Source organism: Colobus angolensis, unplaced genomic scaffold (genome assembly GCF_000951035.1).
Source record: "Colobus angolensis palliatus isolate OR3802 unplaced genomic scaffold, Cang.pa_1.0 Scaffold150, whole genome shotgun sequence".
NCBI classification, from domain to species: domain Eukaryota; kingdom Metazoa; phylum Chordata; class Mammalia; order Primates; family Cercopithecidae; genus Colobus; species Colobus angolensis.
This window is the reverse complement of record NW_012114600.1, coordinates 2,100,431-2,116,126: the sequence shown is the minus strand read 5'-3', so window position 1 is coordinate 2,116,126 and position 15,696 is coordinate 2,100,431. Positions and strand designations below refer to the sequence as shown.

Below are 15,696 nucleotides of genomic sequence, written 5' to 3'. Positions count from 1 at the left end.
TAACAGACAAACAGAGAGCCAAATCATGAATGAACTCCCATTCACAATAGCTTCAAAGAGAATAAAATACCTAGAGGACCATTTTTAGCATTTCATTTGCTATCCTGGATTGGACACTTAATTTAAAGAGGGGAAAGGAAGAAAGTTAATGATATTGGTTGGACAATTGCTGTTAGCACGCTCAGGGTTTCCTCCAGCTCTGATTTGCAAACATCATCTTATTTAACCAAGAGGGAAGCGTTTTTATCCCCATTTATTTGTGGGACAACTGAGGCCAGGAACACTCACAGTGGTATGCATGATAAGTGGCAGTCCTGGCTCTGTTACTTCAGTCCTGAGTTTGTGTAACTCCAAAGGACTTGCTTCTAATTTGTTTGTAACTGTGTCAAGTTTAGTGTTTATTGAGGCCATTTGGATGTCTGTCTCTGAGGTGTTGCAGACTGGCTCATCACAGGTTCTGAAAGTCTCACCTCTGAGCACAACTGTGCATTTCCAGTTGGTCACTTGTATGTCTAAAACAACCATCAGTTGCTGCTTCTCAGCCTGGGCAAAGCATACTTACGGTACGTCACATCTGAAAGTCATACTTTCTGGCAGAGCAAAAGCTAAATAATACATTTCAATTTTAAAAGGTACAATTTTCACTTAAATGGCATGTTTTATGGACTATACAGTGAAGGCAAGCACAAATGATATGCACTATACAAGTATAATACATCAAGGATCATAGCAAGGTTTAACCTGCTGATAAGGAAACCTTTCTATCCCTGGCTTCTGCTGCTTAATGTCTTTTTCTGATTATACATATTATATGTGAACCATTGTAGAAATTTTGGAAGATACAGAAAACTGCAAATAAACCAAAAATCACCGCAACACTACCCCTCAAAGATAAACCACCATGAATATTTTAGTATGCTGCTTTCCTACCTTTTAAAAAAATGCAAATGTGGTTTTATATGGTTTGGACGTATGGTATCCTGCCTTTTCACTTAACTTGCCTCATAAGCTCTCTCTGTTTATCTCCTTTATTGGAGTAAAGTATACATAACATAAAATTAAGCATTTTAACCATTTTTAAGTGTACAATTCAGTGGCATTAAGTATATTCAATGTTGTGCAATCACCACCACTATCCATTTCCAGAGCTTTTCATCATCAGCACTCCCTATGTTTAAGAAGGCTTCACAAACCACATTTAATGGCTGAATAACATTCTATCACATAAAATTTACTTAAACACGTTTTCCAGAAGACGTTCAACAGATATTTAGTTTGTGCTTACTATAAGCTACACTTTGTGGCGAAAGTAGTGAACAAACCGTGGTGTTTGTCCTTCAGGACCTGCTGGAGGAAATGGTCAATTAGTAGGCAAGTTGAGTCCCATAGAGGGGCAAGCACACGGTCTGTGGGATCATGTAGGAGGGGAACTTAACTTGAGGTATAATTTGCATAATTTTTACTTGATTGTTGCAGGTCTAGCATGCATCAGATTTTTTGGCTGTTATAAATAATATTGAGAGAGATTTGTAGGTATGAATATTTGTCTATATTTCACATTATTTTGTGAAGTTCTTGAGAAGTGAAATTACTGGGGAACGCATTCTAACAGGGGCCAGTACAAGATGTTCTCTTTTTATTTTTATTTTGAGAGACAGGGTCTTGCTCTGTCACCCAGGCTGTAGTGCAGTGGTGCGATCACTGCAACTTTGAATTCCTGGGCTCAAGTGGTTCTCTCCCCTCAGCCTCCTGAATAGCTGGGACTACAACCATCATGCCTGGCCTGGCCTGGCCTTTTTTTTTTTTTTTTTTTGAGAGATGGGATCTCATTTTTTTGCCTGGGTTGATCTTAAACTCCTGGCCTCAAGCATTCTTCTCACCTTGGCCTTCCAAAATGCTGAGATTACAGTTGTCAGCCACCCTACCTGGCCTAAAATGTCCTTTTAGAATACTGGTAATTGTTACATACTGTGCTATTCTCAAGGTTAGGAGCTGCACCAAGGATTTCCATTGCCTGTTTCACCGTAAACCTCTCCTAACTTTTTATAGATGTGTGTACAACTTGCTTCTGGCAGGATTACATGAAGAATGGGGGCTGAGAAGTAAGTGTATCCAACTGGGAAGAGCCAAGGAGGGTCAGAGGCAAAGGGATTGTGACTGAGGCTGAGGTTATGTGGCAGGTAACATGCACACCATCCAGGTGTTTGTACTCATTTCAGAGGCCTTGATTTGACAAATGCTTTAGGGCTGTGTTCACTGTGTGTGCTGACAGCTTGGCTTCCTTCCGTGAAATTTCATTCTTGTGAACTTGAAGTCACTGTGAAATAAAAGTAGCCTATTTTTTCCCCACTTAAAAGTATCTGTTCATCATCTAAACAAACTCCCAGTCTATTATCAGAGCTGGAGGAGACCTTTGGATATCATATCATCTTCCCTGTTCAAACTACAGCTAAAGATTCTAAGACTTAAAAAAGTTAAGGAACATTAGGAAGGAAACCTAGGAAACCAGTTTGGTAGGTGTAAAGCAGGGTTACAGCTCATGTCTTTTGATTTAGCTGCTGGTCGCCCCATTACCTGCTGCATGTTGTCTTCAGGCTTTATTCTCTCCTTAAAGGCATTTTTTCTTCTTCCCACGTCTTGATTCCTGATTTTGTGCTCTACTCTTTCCTTTTAAGATGTTATTCAAATGTTGAATACGTGTATGTCTTGGCTAATGCCTGTCAACTGGAAATTATGCTGGCAAGTTTGCATTCCTTATCCTTCTCTGTCCTTGGCCTATTAATTGGTTTGACAGCTGATTGTTCTCTTAATCTTGGCCTCTGATTCCTGGAAAGTTTCTGTTGACTCTGGTAAAAGTAATAAGTTTTGTCTTATTTAGTCCCTTTGTATAATTTTTTTGGGGTTGGCTTTTATTAATTTTAAGAAGTAACACACCCACCAATGATGTAGTAATGGCAACCTATCATGGACCAAAGAGTAAAGTTTTGAAATAGATGATTAATATTGAGAGTAAGAATAGCACAGATGTCTGATACATTAATTTTACCAATGGTTAGTTGGTGAAACTTGATTTTGGATACATACCTATTTATGTAAATATACAAAAAATTATTTTGTGGTACAGTAAATCTTCTAAGATCAAATTTACAAAAAAAAGTTAGCATTGTTTTGTATTAGACAAAGTGCTATTATCTTCAGTTGAACTTCATAGCTGTATCATGACACTAAATATAAGACCTTGGGTCCCTGATAGGGCGAGGTGGCGGGCGCCTGTAGTCCCAGCTACTTGGGAGGCTGAGGCAGGAGAATGGCGGGAACCCGGGAGGCGGAGCTTGTAGTGAGCTGAGATCGCGCCACTGAACTCCAGCCTGGGCGACAGAGCGAGACTCCGTCTCAAAAAAAAAAAAAGAAAAAAAAAAGAATTAGAGAAAGGAATGTACAAAGCCAGCACACCAAATTTGGTCTGAAGCTGTGAGCTCCAATATCAAGTAGTAATTGTGCAGTTGGAAAAATCCTGTAGCTTATATTCTCAACAATTTCTGATAATCAGAGTTTCAGAAACAATTCGGAGTTGTCAGGCTCTTTCATTTATGAGTGAAAGGAGCAATTCCTCATTGACTGTAAGTCTTTTATGTTGACAATTCCATTCTTAAATTAAGGCATTGGCATTTTCATTATGAAAATGGTTTTCTTGGATTTATAGCTGAATCCATTAATTTTGTGTTTCAAAACTGATTGACATTAGTCTGTATAGTGACTTTTATATGAAAGCAAAGTAAAGTTGATTTTGTAGTCTCAATTTTAAAGATCATTTCAGACATCTGTTCCTTCCATGTTAGATCTACTGTATTGAAATACGAAGTTATGGAGAACTAAGGAATAAATATAGCACATTCCATTTCCAAAAAGATAGGTAGCCTTACCATTCTGTGTAAGGGACTTGAGACCCTGAGGTGACCTACATCCCTTGGCTCCACACCTCACATTTGTTCTTGCTCGTTTGCTTCTATATCTTAGTGTGGAACAATAATAAATAATGATAATAACAATAAATAATGATAGTAAATAATAATGATAGCAATTATGTCTTGAGTGCTTACTGTCAAACCTCATGTTATGTACCTTACCATCCTTATTCCATTTAATATGCACAGCAGCCCTATGAACAGAAGTAGTATGATGCCCATTTTACAGATTAGGAAGCTGAGACTTTACCCAGCTGATCATCCAGTTAACCTTCCTGATTCTTGTCATTTCTCTACCACCTCCAGTCCATTCTGCACAACACTGCTGGCCCCATCATGTGCTTTTCTCCTTCAGAAACATCTTTGTAGACTCTATACTGTGTAGGGATAAAGCCCAAACCTCAGTGTACCTACAGATTGGTTCCAACTTTTTAAATCTTATGTCCTGCAACTTCCTTACAAAAATCCTGCAGTATAGACCTACCCTAACATGAGCATGCTGTGTGTTCACCTGTTTCCCTGCCCCAGCTGGCAGATGCCCATTTTTTGCCAGGCACTGTTAGGATCTTAGGGACACAGTTCTCACCTTTAGAACAATATACTCAGCGGTAAGGCAGACCTGAACATAAATCACTTCTCCTTAACGTTTATTTCTAATCCCAGATTGACTTAGACCCTATACCGTTGGTGAAACTTCCCCCGGCCATTCAAGGCAAAAGTGATTCCACCTTCCTCTGAATGTCTGTAGCCTGAACTGACTGTACCACATATTTATCTTTGGGTCGTGATCTTTTCAGGTGTCTGCATCTTGACCCACTTACAAATCTTTGCAAGTTAAAGACTATAGGTTTGTAAGTAAAGCCTTTATAGCCTAAAGATTCTGTAGGCAAAGTCTGTGGTTCTTTGTCACTGATCTCTAAACTCCAGTTTTTAAAAATAGTAATAAATTTGTAAAAATCTGTAAGGTTTCATAAAGAAATTTTAGCCCTGGATTACCATACTTTTAAAAATATATTGCACTGTGGTCTGGGACCATATGTATTAAAGCATAAAAGATTAAGTTGGCCCATAAATATGGCATATCATTTGTTTTTCCATACTTGTTTTAAACACTGGTGCCAAGTCTTTTTTTAAAAAATTGAATTAATATTACTGTGACACTTTCCCTTTCATTAGTTATCAGCCTTTTGACTATAAGCCAAGCTTTTAAAAGTCACTAATAAAACATGTGAGGCTTAGCCTGGTAGTATAGTGAGACCTCATTTCTACAAAAACATTGAAAAATTAGCTGAGCATGGTAGCATGGACCTGTAGTTTGAGCTACTTGAAAGGCTAAGGCAGGAGGATTGCTTGAGCCCAGGAAGTGACAGAGCAAGATCCTGTCTCAGAAAACAAATGTGTGTGTGTATGTATCTGAGGCTCTAGTTCTTTGAGTTATGGAGTTTGTTAAAAATGACGAGGTGGGAAACCCATTCAAGTCCTGGCTTGAATCACTTAACAGGGTGAACATGATTTAGTCAGAAGCTCCATCAACTCCTGTGTCTTCAAAGGCAGATTAGACCGTCAGCATCATGGTGGACTTAGTGGGTTTTTCACCTGTTGAAGACTCTTATGGTTGACTGTATCCATGTTGTGCTAGTTGAATTGAATCATCCATCTATTTATCTGTTATATTAGTTTGCTGGGGCTACCATGACAGAATACTTTAGACTGGGTTATTAAACAACAGACATTATTTTCTCATAGTTCTGGAGGCTAGGAAGCCCAAGGTCAAGGTGTCAGTACATTTGGTTTCTCCTGAGGCTTGCCAACGACCACCTTTTCTGCATCCTCACATGGTCTTTCCCCTGCGTGCATGCACTCCGGTATCTTCCCATGTCCAAATTTATTCCTCTTTTAAGGACACCAGTCTGATTGGATTAGGGCACACGCTCAGTCTCATTTTCAACTTAATCACCTCTTTAAAGACCCTGTCTGTTCCAAATCCACATTTTGAGATACTGTGGGTTAGGGCTTTGACATCTGATTTTTGGGGAGTTATGATTCCATAACATCTATTTAAAATAGCACTTACTAGCCAGGCATGGTGGCTCACACCTGTAATCCCAGCACTTTGGGAGGCCAAGGCAGGCCGATCACTTGAGGTCAGGAGTTTGAGACCAGCCTGGCCAGTGTGGTGAAACTCCATCTCTACTAAAAATGTAAACACTAGCCGGGCATGGTGGCGGGCACCTGTAATCCCAGCTACTTGGGAGGGTGAGGCAGGAGAATCGCTTGAACCAGGGAGGCAGAGGTTGCAGTGAGCCGAGATCATGCCACTGTGCTCCAGTCTGGGCAACAGAGCAAGACTCCCATCTCAAAAAAATAAAATAATACTTGTTTTAAATTATGTATAAAGAGGCTAGCATAAAGAAGAAACCAGAAATAGCCCTCCACTTACTTAGTGCCTATTTTTAAAAGGGAAGGGTACAGGTATATGAAAAGATAAGTCAAAACTATATTGAAGGGTATAAAAGAAAAATAATACTCTTTCCCAACCCTCTCCTATTTTAGGCAACTTCTTTAAAAACATTTACACAAATGTTTACTATACAAAGGCCAGGTGCATTTTTTAATGTATTAATGTGTCAGAGAGAGTACAGATATCTCTGTATCTGCACACGGATTGGACTTTTAAATAACTACATTGTATTCCATTGTGTACGTACTATAATTTACCTGTTCATCTATTAATGGGCATGTAGATTGTTTCCAGTTCCCCCACCACTCCATTACAAACAGCAGTGCTGGATTCCTTTTAAAAACCCCGGTCTGGGCACAGTGGCTCATGCCTGTAATCCCAGCACTTTGGGAGGCCAAGGCAGGCAGATCACTTGAGGTTAGGAGTCCAAGACCAGCCTGGCCAACATGGTGAAACCCTGTCTCTACAAAAATACAAAAATTAGCCAGATGTGGTGGTACGTGCCTGTAATGCCAGCTACCCGAGAGGCTGAGGCAGGAGAATTGCTTGGACCTGAGAGGTGGAGGCTGCAGTGAGCCGAGATTGTACCACTGCACTCCAGTCTGGGTGACAGAGTGAGACCCTGTCTCAAACATTAAATAAATAAAATACGTACATATATACTTAACCAGGATGAAAAGAATAATGAAGAGCTATCTAAGAAGAAGAACTGGCCTCTGATCTTGGTGAAAACCGTCTTTGTTTTTCACCTTCCTATTTATTGGTCTTTACTAGAGTTGTTCTGAAAGGCATTTCATTCTTTCCTGTCCTCCAGTACCTGACCACATGCCAATACCTCTTCTTCCTGCATAATAGGAGGGGAAAGGGTTTTCCTTGGCAGCATTAGGTCATAGTCCTCCCCAGGAAGAAAGGTCTGTCTGAATCATTAACGGGTATAGACTATTTTTAATTAAGGAAAACAATTTTTCATGTAAGAATTGCTATTTCCGTGCTCAGGGCAGCACATGCATCCTTTCTGGCTGCTTCCACCCATTGGCGAGGGGCCAGCTCTCTAATGGAATGTGAGCAGTCTGACTGCTAATCAAGATTTATGGTGGAGACCAGGACGCCTGGCCGGTCATTGGATTTGCAGGCCCTCCAAGCTAACAGCGGCAGCCCTGAGGTTAAGTGTGATGCAGAGGCTCTGGTGCTGTTCCCAGACCCTCCCTTCTTCTCTGGGGCCAACTTCATAGCCACAGGTATCATCTGGCATTATTTTATAAGCTGTGCCATAGTGCAGATGTTCTTTTCTGAAGAATTACTTTCACTTCTGACTCATTTCAGGAAATGAGACAGTCTGTCAGAGGTATTCTTCATTTCCAGACCCCTGGAGAGTTCATTTTCACCTGGGATTTCCAACCGCATGCGGGCAGTGCTTTATTTACCCAGATGTGAGAAATAGCAGTAATGAATAGTCTTCTTCTAAAGCAACCCTTACTTCCCTGCAGAATCCAGTGTGAAGGCCTAAAGGTAGCTTATGCCCTTATTAGTGTAAATATTTCTGAGGCTTTGGTTTTGTGATGCTTGTGGACATGCTGTGTGTATGGGCTTTGGTGCAGGAAAAACCTAATTGAGCAACAGATTTAAAAGGTAGTCTGGAGTGTTTCTAATTACTGTTTGTTTAGTTCACCATTGCCTAATAAGTGGATTTAAGTAACCTCGTGGGTAGGGAATGTAATGTTCATATTACAGTCAACCATGCAAATCAAATTCTGACTAAGTATTGCAGAGAACACACCATGGAGCCATTTTATAGAAGTATTCTATTGAATCTTAAATTTAGAACTGAGAGCATTTTGGATTAGGCATTTCCCACCTGTCATGCATAAACATGAATGATGCACACATCCATGTGTGGTACAGTCCCATTTAAGATCCTTCGGTGGCCTTTGGCTTTTAGTTTTCTTTTCAATTCGATGTAGTTTTCTTTTTAATTTTCCCATCCTTCATTGACCATAATAGGGAACTGAAGTATTAAGAGGGCCTAGGACAATGGTTGTCAACCTTGGTTGTAGCTTGGCATCAGTCTGGGAACTTTAAAATTACAGATGCCTGAGGCCACCTCCAAAGATCTGGTTTAATTATCTGGAATGCAGCCTCCAATGGGATTTCTAAAAGCTCCCAGAAGATGTTATTGTGCTCCAGGGGTTGTGAACTACAGACCTAAGATGTCAGGGCCTTGAGAGCTCATCTCATCCAGTGGTTCTCAGCCCTGGCTGCAGATTAGCATCATCTGGAGAGTTCATGAAAGAAACACTGATGCCCCATCACCTGGAATGACCTTTCAGAGGAAGGAGCCATTCTTTTTAGAAGGCGCTCAGGTGATTTTGATGCACAGCAAGAGTTAAGGTTAACTGACATCCTGGCCAACCCATATTATAGATAAGGAAAATGAGAGCAAAAAAGGTCAAATGGCTTACACAAGGGCAGGTCCTTGTTGTTACAGAGGCAGGTCTGATGCTGCCTCCTGCTCTGTCTGCAGCCTAACACCAACCCTTATATTGGCCTATTGTATTTATTGATACCTCCTCATCCTTCAGGTGATGTTCCCACCTCCAGGAGGCCTTTTCTGACTCCTCACACTCACCTCTCATCCAGCCTGGGTAAGATCCCCTTCCTTCGTATTTGAACAGCATCCTTCCTTCCTTTTCCCCTCCGACTGTCAGTTCGGGGAGAACAGGCCTGTGTCTTTCTTGTTATTTCTGTAACAGTAGTGGGGTTTCAGATATTATTTGTTGAAGTTCTGTAACTTTTTATTCCTCAGTCCACATAGATTGCTGAAAATAATCCATTCCTGTATGCATGCTTCAGAAAACAACTTCAGAAAGCAAAAGTTATTTCTTTTTTTTTTTTTTCTGGTTGAGACAGTCTCACTTCATCACCCATGCTGGAGTGCAGTGGTGCAATCTCAGCTCACTGCAACCTCCGCCTCCAAATAGCTGGAATTATAGGTGCATGCTACCATAACCTGCTAATTTTTATATTTTGCGGTTTCGCTATGTTGGTCAGGCTGGTCTCAAACTCTTGACCTCAAGTGATCCACCCGCCTCAGCCTCCCAAAGTGTGGGGATTACAGGTGTGAGCCACTATGCCCGGCTGCAAAAGTTACTTCTTACCTGTCTGTGGCTCACCGTACTGTGGGCCAGGATCTTATAAGGAAGAAGGACTTCCTACCCTGCCTCCCAGGAGAAAGAGTTTTAGCAAAAAAAGTTTGGCAAGGATATTTTGATGACAAAATAATGAAAACAAGATTTCAGTGACCTTACATGTTACTCAGGGTATGTACAACATCCAGGGGCCTTCGAATAATATACAAGTGTGTATAGCATAACAAAAGGGAGTATGTGGCATTACCTAACAACAAAAAGTTGTCTGAAGTAAATGATGCTATTTTATAAAAATACATTTTAAGGACTGAATTATTATTTGGTGCAAAAGTAAATGATGCTATTTTATAAATATACATTTTAAGGACGGATTATTTGGTGCAAAAGTAAAAGTAATTGTCATTACTGTTAATAGCAAAAAGCGCAATTACTTTTGCACCAATCTGTAATATTTTAAAGCAGCCACATTCTGTTAGTATAGCTGAATTAAATCCTTTGGCTTCTTTGGATTAATATGTTTTGTCTTTTCAAATGATTTTTTAAAACTCTATCTTCTGTCATTGCAGTTTACTTAGGATCATCCTTGGCAAGTGTTCTGTTTTTACTGGAAAAATATTTTCAGATTTATACTGTTTACATTTACTCTTATAGCTGTTCCAGAGACTTTTCTCTAAAAGCAAGATCACAGCTAGTATCTGCTTAGCCTACAAGTGGCCAGGAACTCACTGTTGAAATGCTGGAAAGTAATAATTTTCTTGGGTGGAAAATACACAGTTAAAATTTTTTGGAACTAAAACTGCAACTGGGCCACATTGTAGAGTAGACTCCAAGATGTTAAGATGGTGCAAACAGGACAGAATAATAATTGAAATGTGAAGAACCTCTTTGAAATCTTAAGTCGTCATACTTTCGTGCATTATTTTTAAGAGCCTTCATATTGGAAAGCAAGTGGTAATGTGGCAGTGTGGAAGTCAAGTCACCATATATCATGGAAAATCTTCCTAAAACAAATATTCCTGAAACTTTCAAGAGAAAGCAAATCAATTTAGTTGGAGGTAAATATAAAACATTTTTATATTAAGTAACTTTTATTGTTTAAAGATGCAAAATTTTTGTGACAGTAAAACATGAAGATTTGAAGAACCACCTTTTTGGGTTTTTTTTTCTTTTTTCTTTTTTTTGCTGCTATGTAGGTGAAAAGTTTAACAAAAACTATTAATGAATAACCAACTTCTATCACACTAACTTCAGAGGCTCAGCAGTGTTGAAATGCAACACCATTTCAAGTTGCTCCAAAGATAACAAGAAGATACTTATGAATATATCTCACAAAACATGTACATTCTGGAAGAGAAGACGCAGCAGAGAAAAAAGGGTTTTTTAAATATGTAACACTCCATTTTCAATGTTTTCATCTATGTCCTGTCATCAGACTTTTATAACTACCCTGCAAATTAGGATTTTTTCTCACCACATTTTTACATTTACCCGTTCACTAGAGAGAGGAGCCAAAATTTAAATCCAAGTGTGCCTGATGTCCTTGTGTTTTTCCACTGAATATGGCCTCTCATGTCATAAAAGAGAATTCTCCAGAAGAAACATTATTAACTATGAACGTTTACCATGCTGGTGAAAGAGGACTGGCTTTAGCTTCCCTTAGAGTTCTTAATAAACACCATTAAGTCGATGAGAAAAAGTGTTGGCAATGGTATGGAAAAAAGGGAATCCTTGTAAACCATTGGGAATATAAATTGCACAGCCATTATGGAAAACAGTATGACAGTTCTAAAAACAAAAAATCAAAAATAGAACTACCACATAATCCTGCAGTCCCACTTCTGAGTATATACTCAAAGGGAATGATCTTAGTATCTTGAAGAGACATTCACACTTTTGTATTCATTGCAGCATTATTCACAATAGCCAAGATATGGAAACAGCCTAAGTATCCATTGATGGATGAATGGATAAAGAAATTTTGGTGCATTTATACAGCGGAATGTTATTCAGCCATAAAAAAGAAGGAAATCCTGCCATTTGTGATAACATGGATGAACCTGGGGGACGTTACGCTAAGTGAAATAAGCCAGACACAGAAAGACAAATACTGTTTGACCTCACTTACATGTGAAATCTAAAAAAGTCATAAAAGCAGAGAGTAGAACAGTGATTGGCCGGGTGCCGTGGCTCACGCCTGTAATCTCAGCACTTTGGGAGGCTGAGGCGGACGGATCACGAGGTCAGGAGATCGAGACCATCCTGGCTAACATGGTGAAACCCTGTCTCTACTAAAAATACAAAAAACTTACCTGGGCATGGTGGTGGGCACCTGTACTCCCAGCTACTTGGGAGGCTGAGGCAGGAGAATGGTGTGAACCCGGAAGGCAGAGCTTGCAGTGAGCCAAGATCGCACCACTGCCCTCCAGCCTGGGCAACAGAGCAAGACTCCGTCTCAAAACAAAAAAAAGAACAGTGATTGCCGGGGGTTGTGGGAAATGGGAGATGTTGGTCAAAGGGTAGAGAGTTTAAGTTAAAGATGACTAAGTTCTGGGGATCTAATGTACAGTATGAATGGTGATGCGGTGTGTTAATTTGATTGTGGTAATTGTTACACAATGTATATCAAATCATGTTGTACACCTTGAATATATTCAATCTTTGTCAATTAAATATTTTAAAATGGAAGAAAGGATGGCCAATTTTGATCAGAAGTCATAGTGTCAGATAGAATTTTGTGATCTGACTCCCAGAAACTACACATTTGATTTGGGGAAGGCAGCCAAGCAAAATAGTTGACAATTTGTTCTTTTCCTTTGATTCCTAGGTTTGAGAATCTTGGCTTTCCTACCTACTAGCTGTGTGATTTTGGGCAAGTCACTTAACCTCTTCGTGCCTTAATTTCCTCATCGGTAGAATGGGAGTTATAATAACTTTATTGCTGTTGATTTTCTTCTCACATGCTGTGAGTCAGAAAAATGTAGGAATTTATAGAATGGTTCTATTCTGCCCCAACAAGTTGGGTTCTTTGCTGTGAGCATTGGTCTGCTTCCTATTTACGCCTCCCCATTAGAGCCATTTCTATTTCACAGGCACAGGGATCTCTTCTGTTGCTTCCTGGGAGAATCCTGAAGGAGGCTTGCCATGGGGTGAGGCTTCCTTGGAAACAGAGGCATAGTGTTCTAAATGAACTGAGGGTGACTAAGTGGTCTGAATACACTTATGGGTAAGGAATGTTATCACAGACCATTGTTCATTCATCATGAGTCACAGAGGTTCCTAGAATTTCTCTTGGAGCTCATGCTTATCTCAGCAGCATGGGGCACAGCTGACCATCCCTGCTTCCTGAAATTCTTTTTTTATTTGGCTTCGTGATGCTACTTTATCTTGATTCTGCTCACTGCTCACTTGTTCTTTCCCAGTCTCTCCTGCTGGATCCTTCTCTTCTTGCCCCTAAACTTTGGAGCACCCAGGGCTTAGTGCTCTGACCCTCTTTCTGGTCTCCACTCCATAGGTGATCTCATTCATTTGCAAGGTCCTGAATGACACCTGTATGTGGATGACTTCCACATACTTACGTATACTCCCTACCTCTCCCTTGCTTTACAGCTGTCTGCTTTACTTCTTCACTTACTTGTTTAGTAGATGAGTTGAACTTAACATTTCCAAAACCAAATTCTTGATTTGTTTCATGAGCCTATACTTCCTCCATTGTTCTAACCTCTGCAGTGATACCACCTAGTCACTCAGGCCCCAAAGCTGAAGTCAACCTTGATTCCTGTCTTTCTGTGACACCTCATATTCTCAAATTCAAGCACCCATAATCCCCTGCTCCCACACCTAAATCTGAGCCCAGGCCACTACTAAATTTTGCAAGGACTCCTGTAGTCGCTTCCTGCCACCATTCATGCACCTCTTGGTCTGAATTCACAGAACAGTCACAGTGATCCTTCTCTTTTACACCTTTATACTGTCTGTAGTGGCTTCTCTACAAACAGTATAAAATCCAAACTCTTGGCCATGTACTGTAAGGTCTCTGCTACCTCTCCATCCTCTTCTCTTCCTGCTCTGCCTGTCTCTTACTGTGCTTTAGCCACACGTGTCCCTTGACATGTCACCCCTTGCCTGGCCACTGTTCTCATCGTCCTCTCCACCCTCTCTCACCTCCTAACTCCTTTCTCATCTAGGATGCTTGCTGCTGCACTTCATTCAGTTCTCACTTGAATGTCACCTACTCAGAGCTGTCACCCCTGACTTATCTATCTAAAATGTCACTGTTACTCTGTGTCCTCTTAACCTGCTTTGTCTTCAAAACATTTATCTCCACCTGAAATTAGTATACTTGTTTGTTGTCTCTATACCAATAGATTGTAAGCTCTGTAAGGACACTGATCTGGTGCTTGTTAAGTTGTACAACTGAAGGAGTTAGTAAATTAATACTCTGGAATCCCTGTGTTAAAAATACTAAAGAATCAAGCACCTTTCTCTAGACCTTTAGATCCCTCTCCATCTCTTACCCTGTTTCTCTGTCTCCTTTTATTTTCTTTTTTAAATTTTTTCTTTTTTTCTTTTTTTTTTTTGAGACAGAGTCTTGCTCTGTCACCCAGGCTGGGGTACAGTGGTGCCATCTTGGCTCACTGCAGCTTCTGACTCCTGAGTTCAAGCAGTTCCCTGCCTCGGCCTCCCGAGTAGCTGGGATTACAGGCGCCCACCCCCACGACTGGCTAATTTTTGTATTTTTAGTAGAGATGGAGCTTCACCACATTGGCCAGGCTGGTCTCGAACTCCTGACCTTGTGATCCACCCGCCTTGGCCTCCCAAAGTGCTGGGATTACAGGCATGAGCCACCATTCCCAGCCTCTCTGTCTCCTTTTAAAGCGAAACTTCTGAAATGTTGCCTACAGGTACTACGGCCTCTTCATTACTCATTTATTTTTCAATCTGTTACAGTGTGGTGTCTTTTCCCATCACTCTTCTGAAATTGATTTTGGCAGAGTCATCCAAGACCTGTGTGTTGCTGCTTCCAGTAGATACATTTCTATCTTACTAGATCTCTGAGTGGCTTTAAGCAGTCTTCTATTGCCTTCTTGAAATTACCTTCTAACTTGGCCTTCCCTTTTCGCTACTGGCCATTTCTTGATCCTTTACTGGCATTTCTTTCATTACTTGGCCACCTGGGAATGTTGAGAATTCTTCATGCTGTGGTTTAAGCAATACCTCTTCTGTCTACATGCTCATCTATTCCAGGGGCTTTAAATACCATTAATTTGTTGACTCTCCAAGCTATGTATCTCCAATACTGAGCTCTTCTGAGTTCTAGACACTGTACCCTCCTCTCTCCTTGACAGCACTCCTGGATGGAGTCTCGTGTTCAGGGAGGAACTCTTGATTTGCTTCCATGTCCCATCTACCCCATCCTGCCTCTCCACTCTGTGTCTTCACCATCTCAGTAAATGGTACCACCATCCTTCAATTTACAAAGTCAGAAACCTACATATCATCCTTGGTTTCTCTTCTATTGTCCTTCCTCTCCTGCCAGTACTTCTACCTTCAAAATGATTTTGAATATCTTCTCTGTCTCCACTACTGTCATCTTAGGCCAACTTCATCTCCTAGACTTCAACATTAGTCTAATGACTGGGTCTGTTGTTTCCACTCCTGCCACAGAAATATGCTCTGTGATGCTGTGGTGCCATCCCATTGTTTACCTGTCAGTGCGTGGTATGATGGCTCCTGCCTCCTGGTCAGCCTCACTTGTTCCCCAGTCTCTCCTGTTCTTCACCGCCCTGCAGTCACACTGATCTTTGATCATATCTTGGTGCACACCAGGATACTTTCTGCTTCAGAACCATTGACTTGCTTTTTCTTTTTCCTTGCATGCTCTTTTTTTAGCCCTGCATAGCCAACTCCTTCTCATACTTCAGGTCTCAAATATCACCCCTCAGGGAGGCTCCTCTGACCCACCCTACCCAAAATACTTCCATCTCTTAATCTCTGCTATATCAACTTGTTTATTTCCTTCATATCTCCAAGCGGAGTCATTTATTTTAAAAGTACTTATATTTAGTTTTCATTGTGGAATAGAAGCTTCCTAAAAAGGGACATTTTCTGTTTTTTTTTTTTTTTT

General features: G+C 40.6%; 1 protein-coding gene across 4 annotated transcripts in view; it reads left to right on the top strand.

Annotated features, from left to right (window-relative positions):
• Positions 1-15,696, top strand: part of ANO6 (anoctamin 6) — a 236,138-nt gene that overhangs the window by 50,778 nt on the left and 169,664 nt on the right. Inside the window, exon 2 of one of the 4 annotated variants that reach the window (XM_011936061.1) lies at positions 9,006-9,068. The exons of the other annotated variants lie outside the window; for them this stretch is intronic. Coding sequence (XP_011791451.1) covers positions 9,006-9,068 — 63 coding nt within the window. The remainder of the gene's footprint in view (positions 1-9,005; positions 9,069-15,696) is intronic. 4 annotated transcript variants of the gene reach the window in all.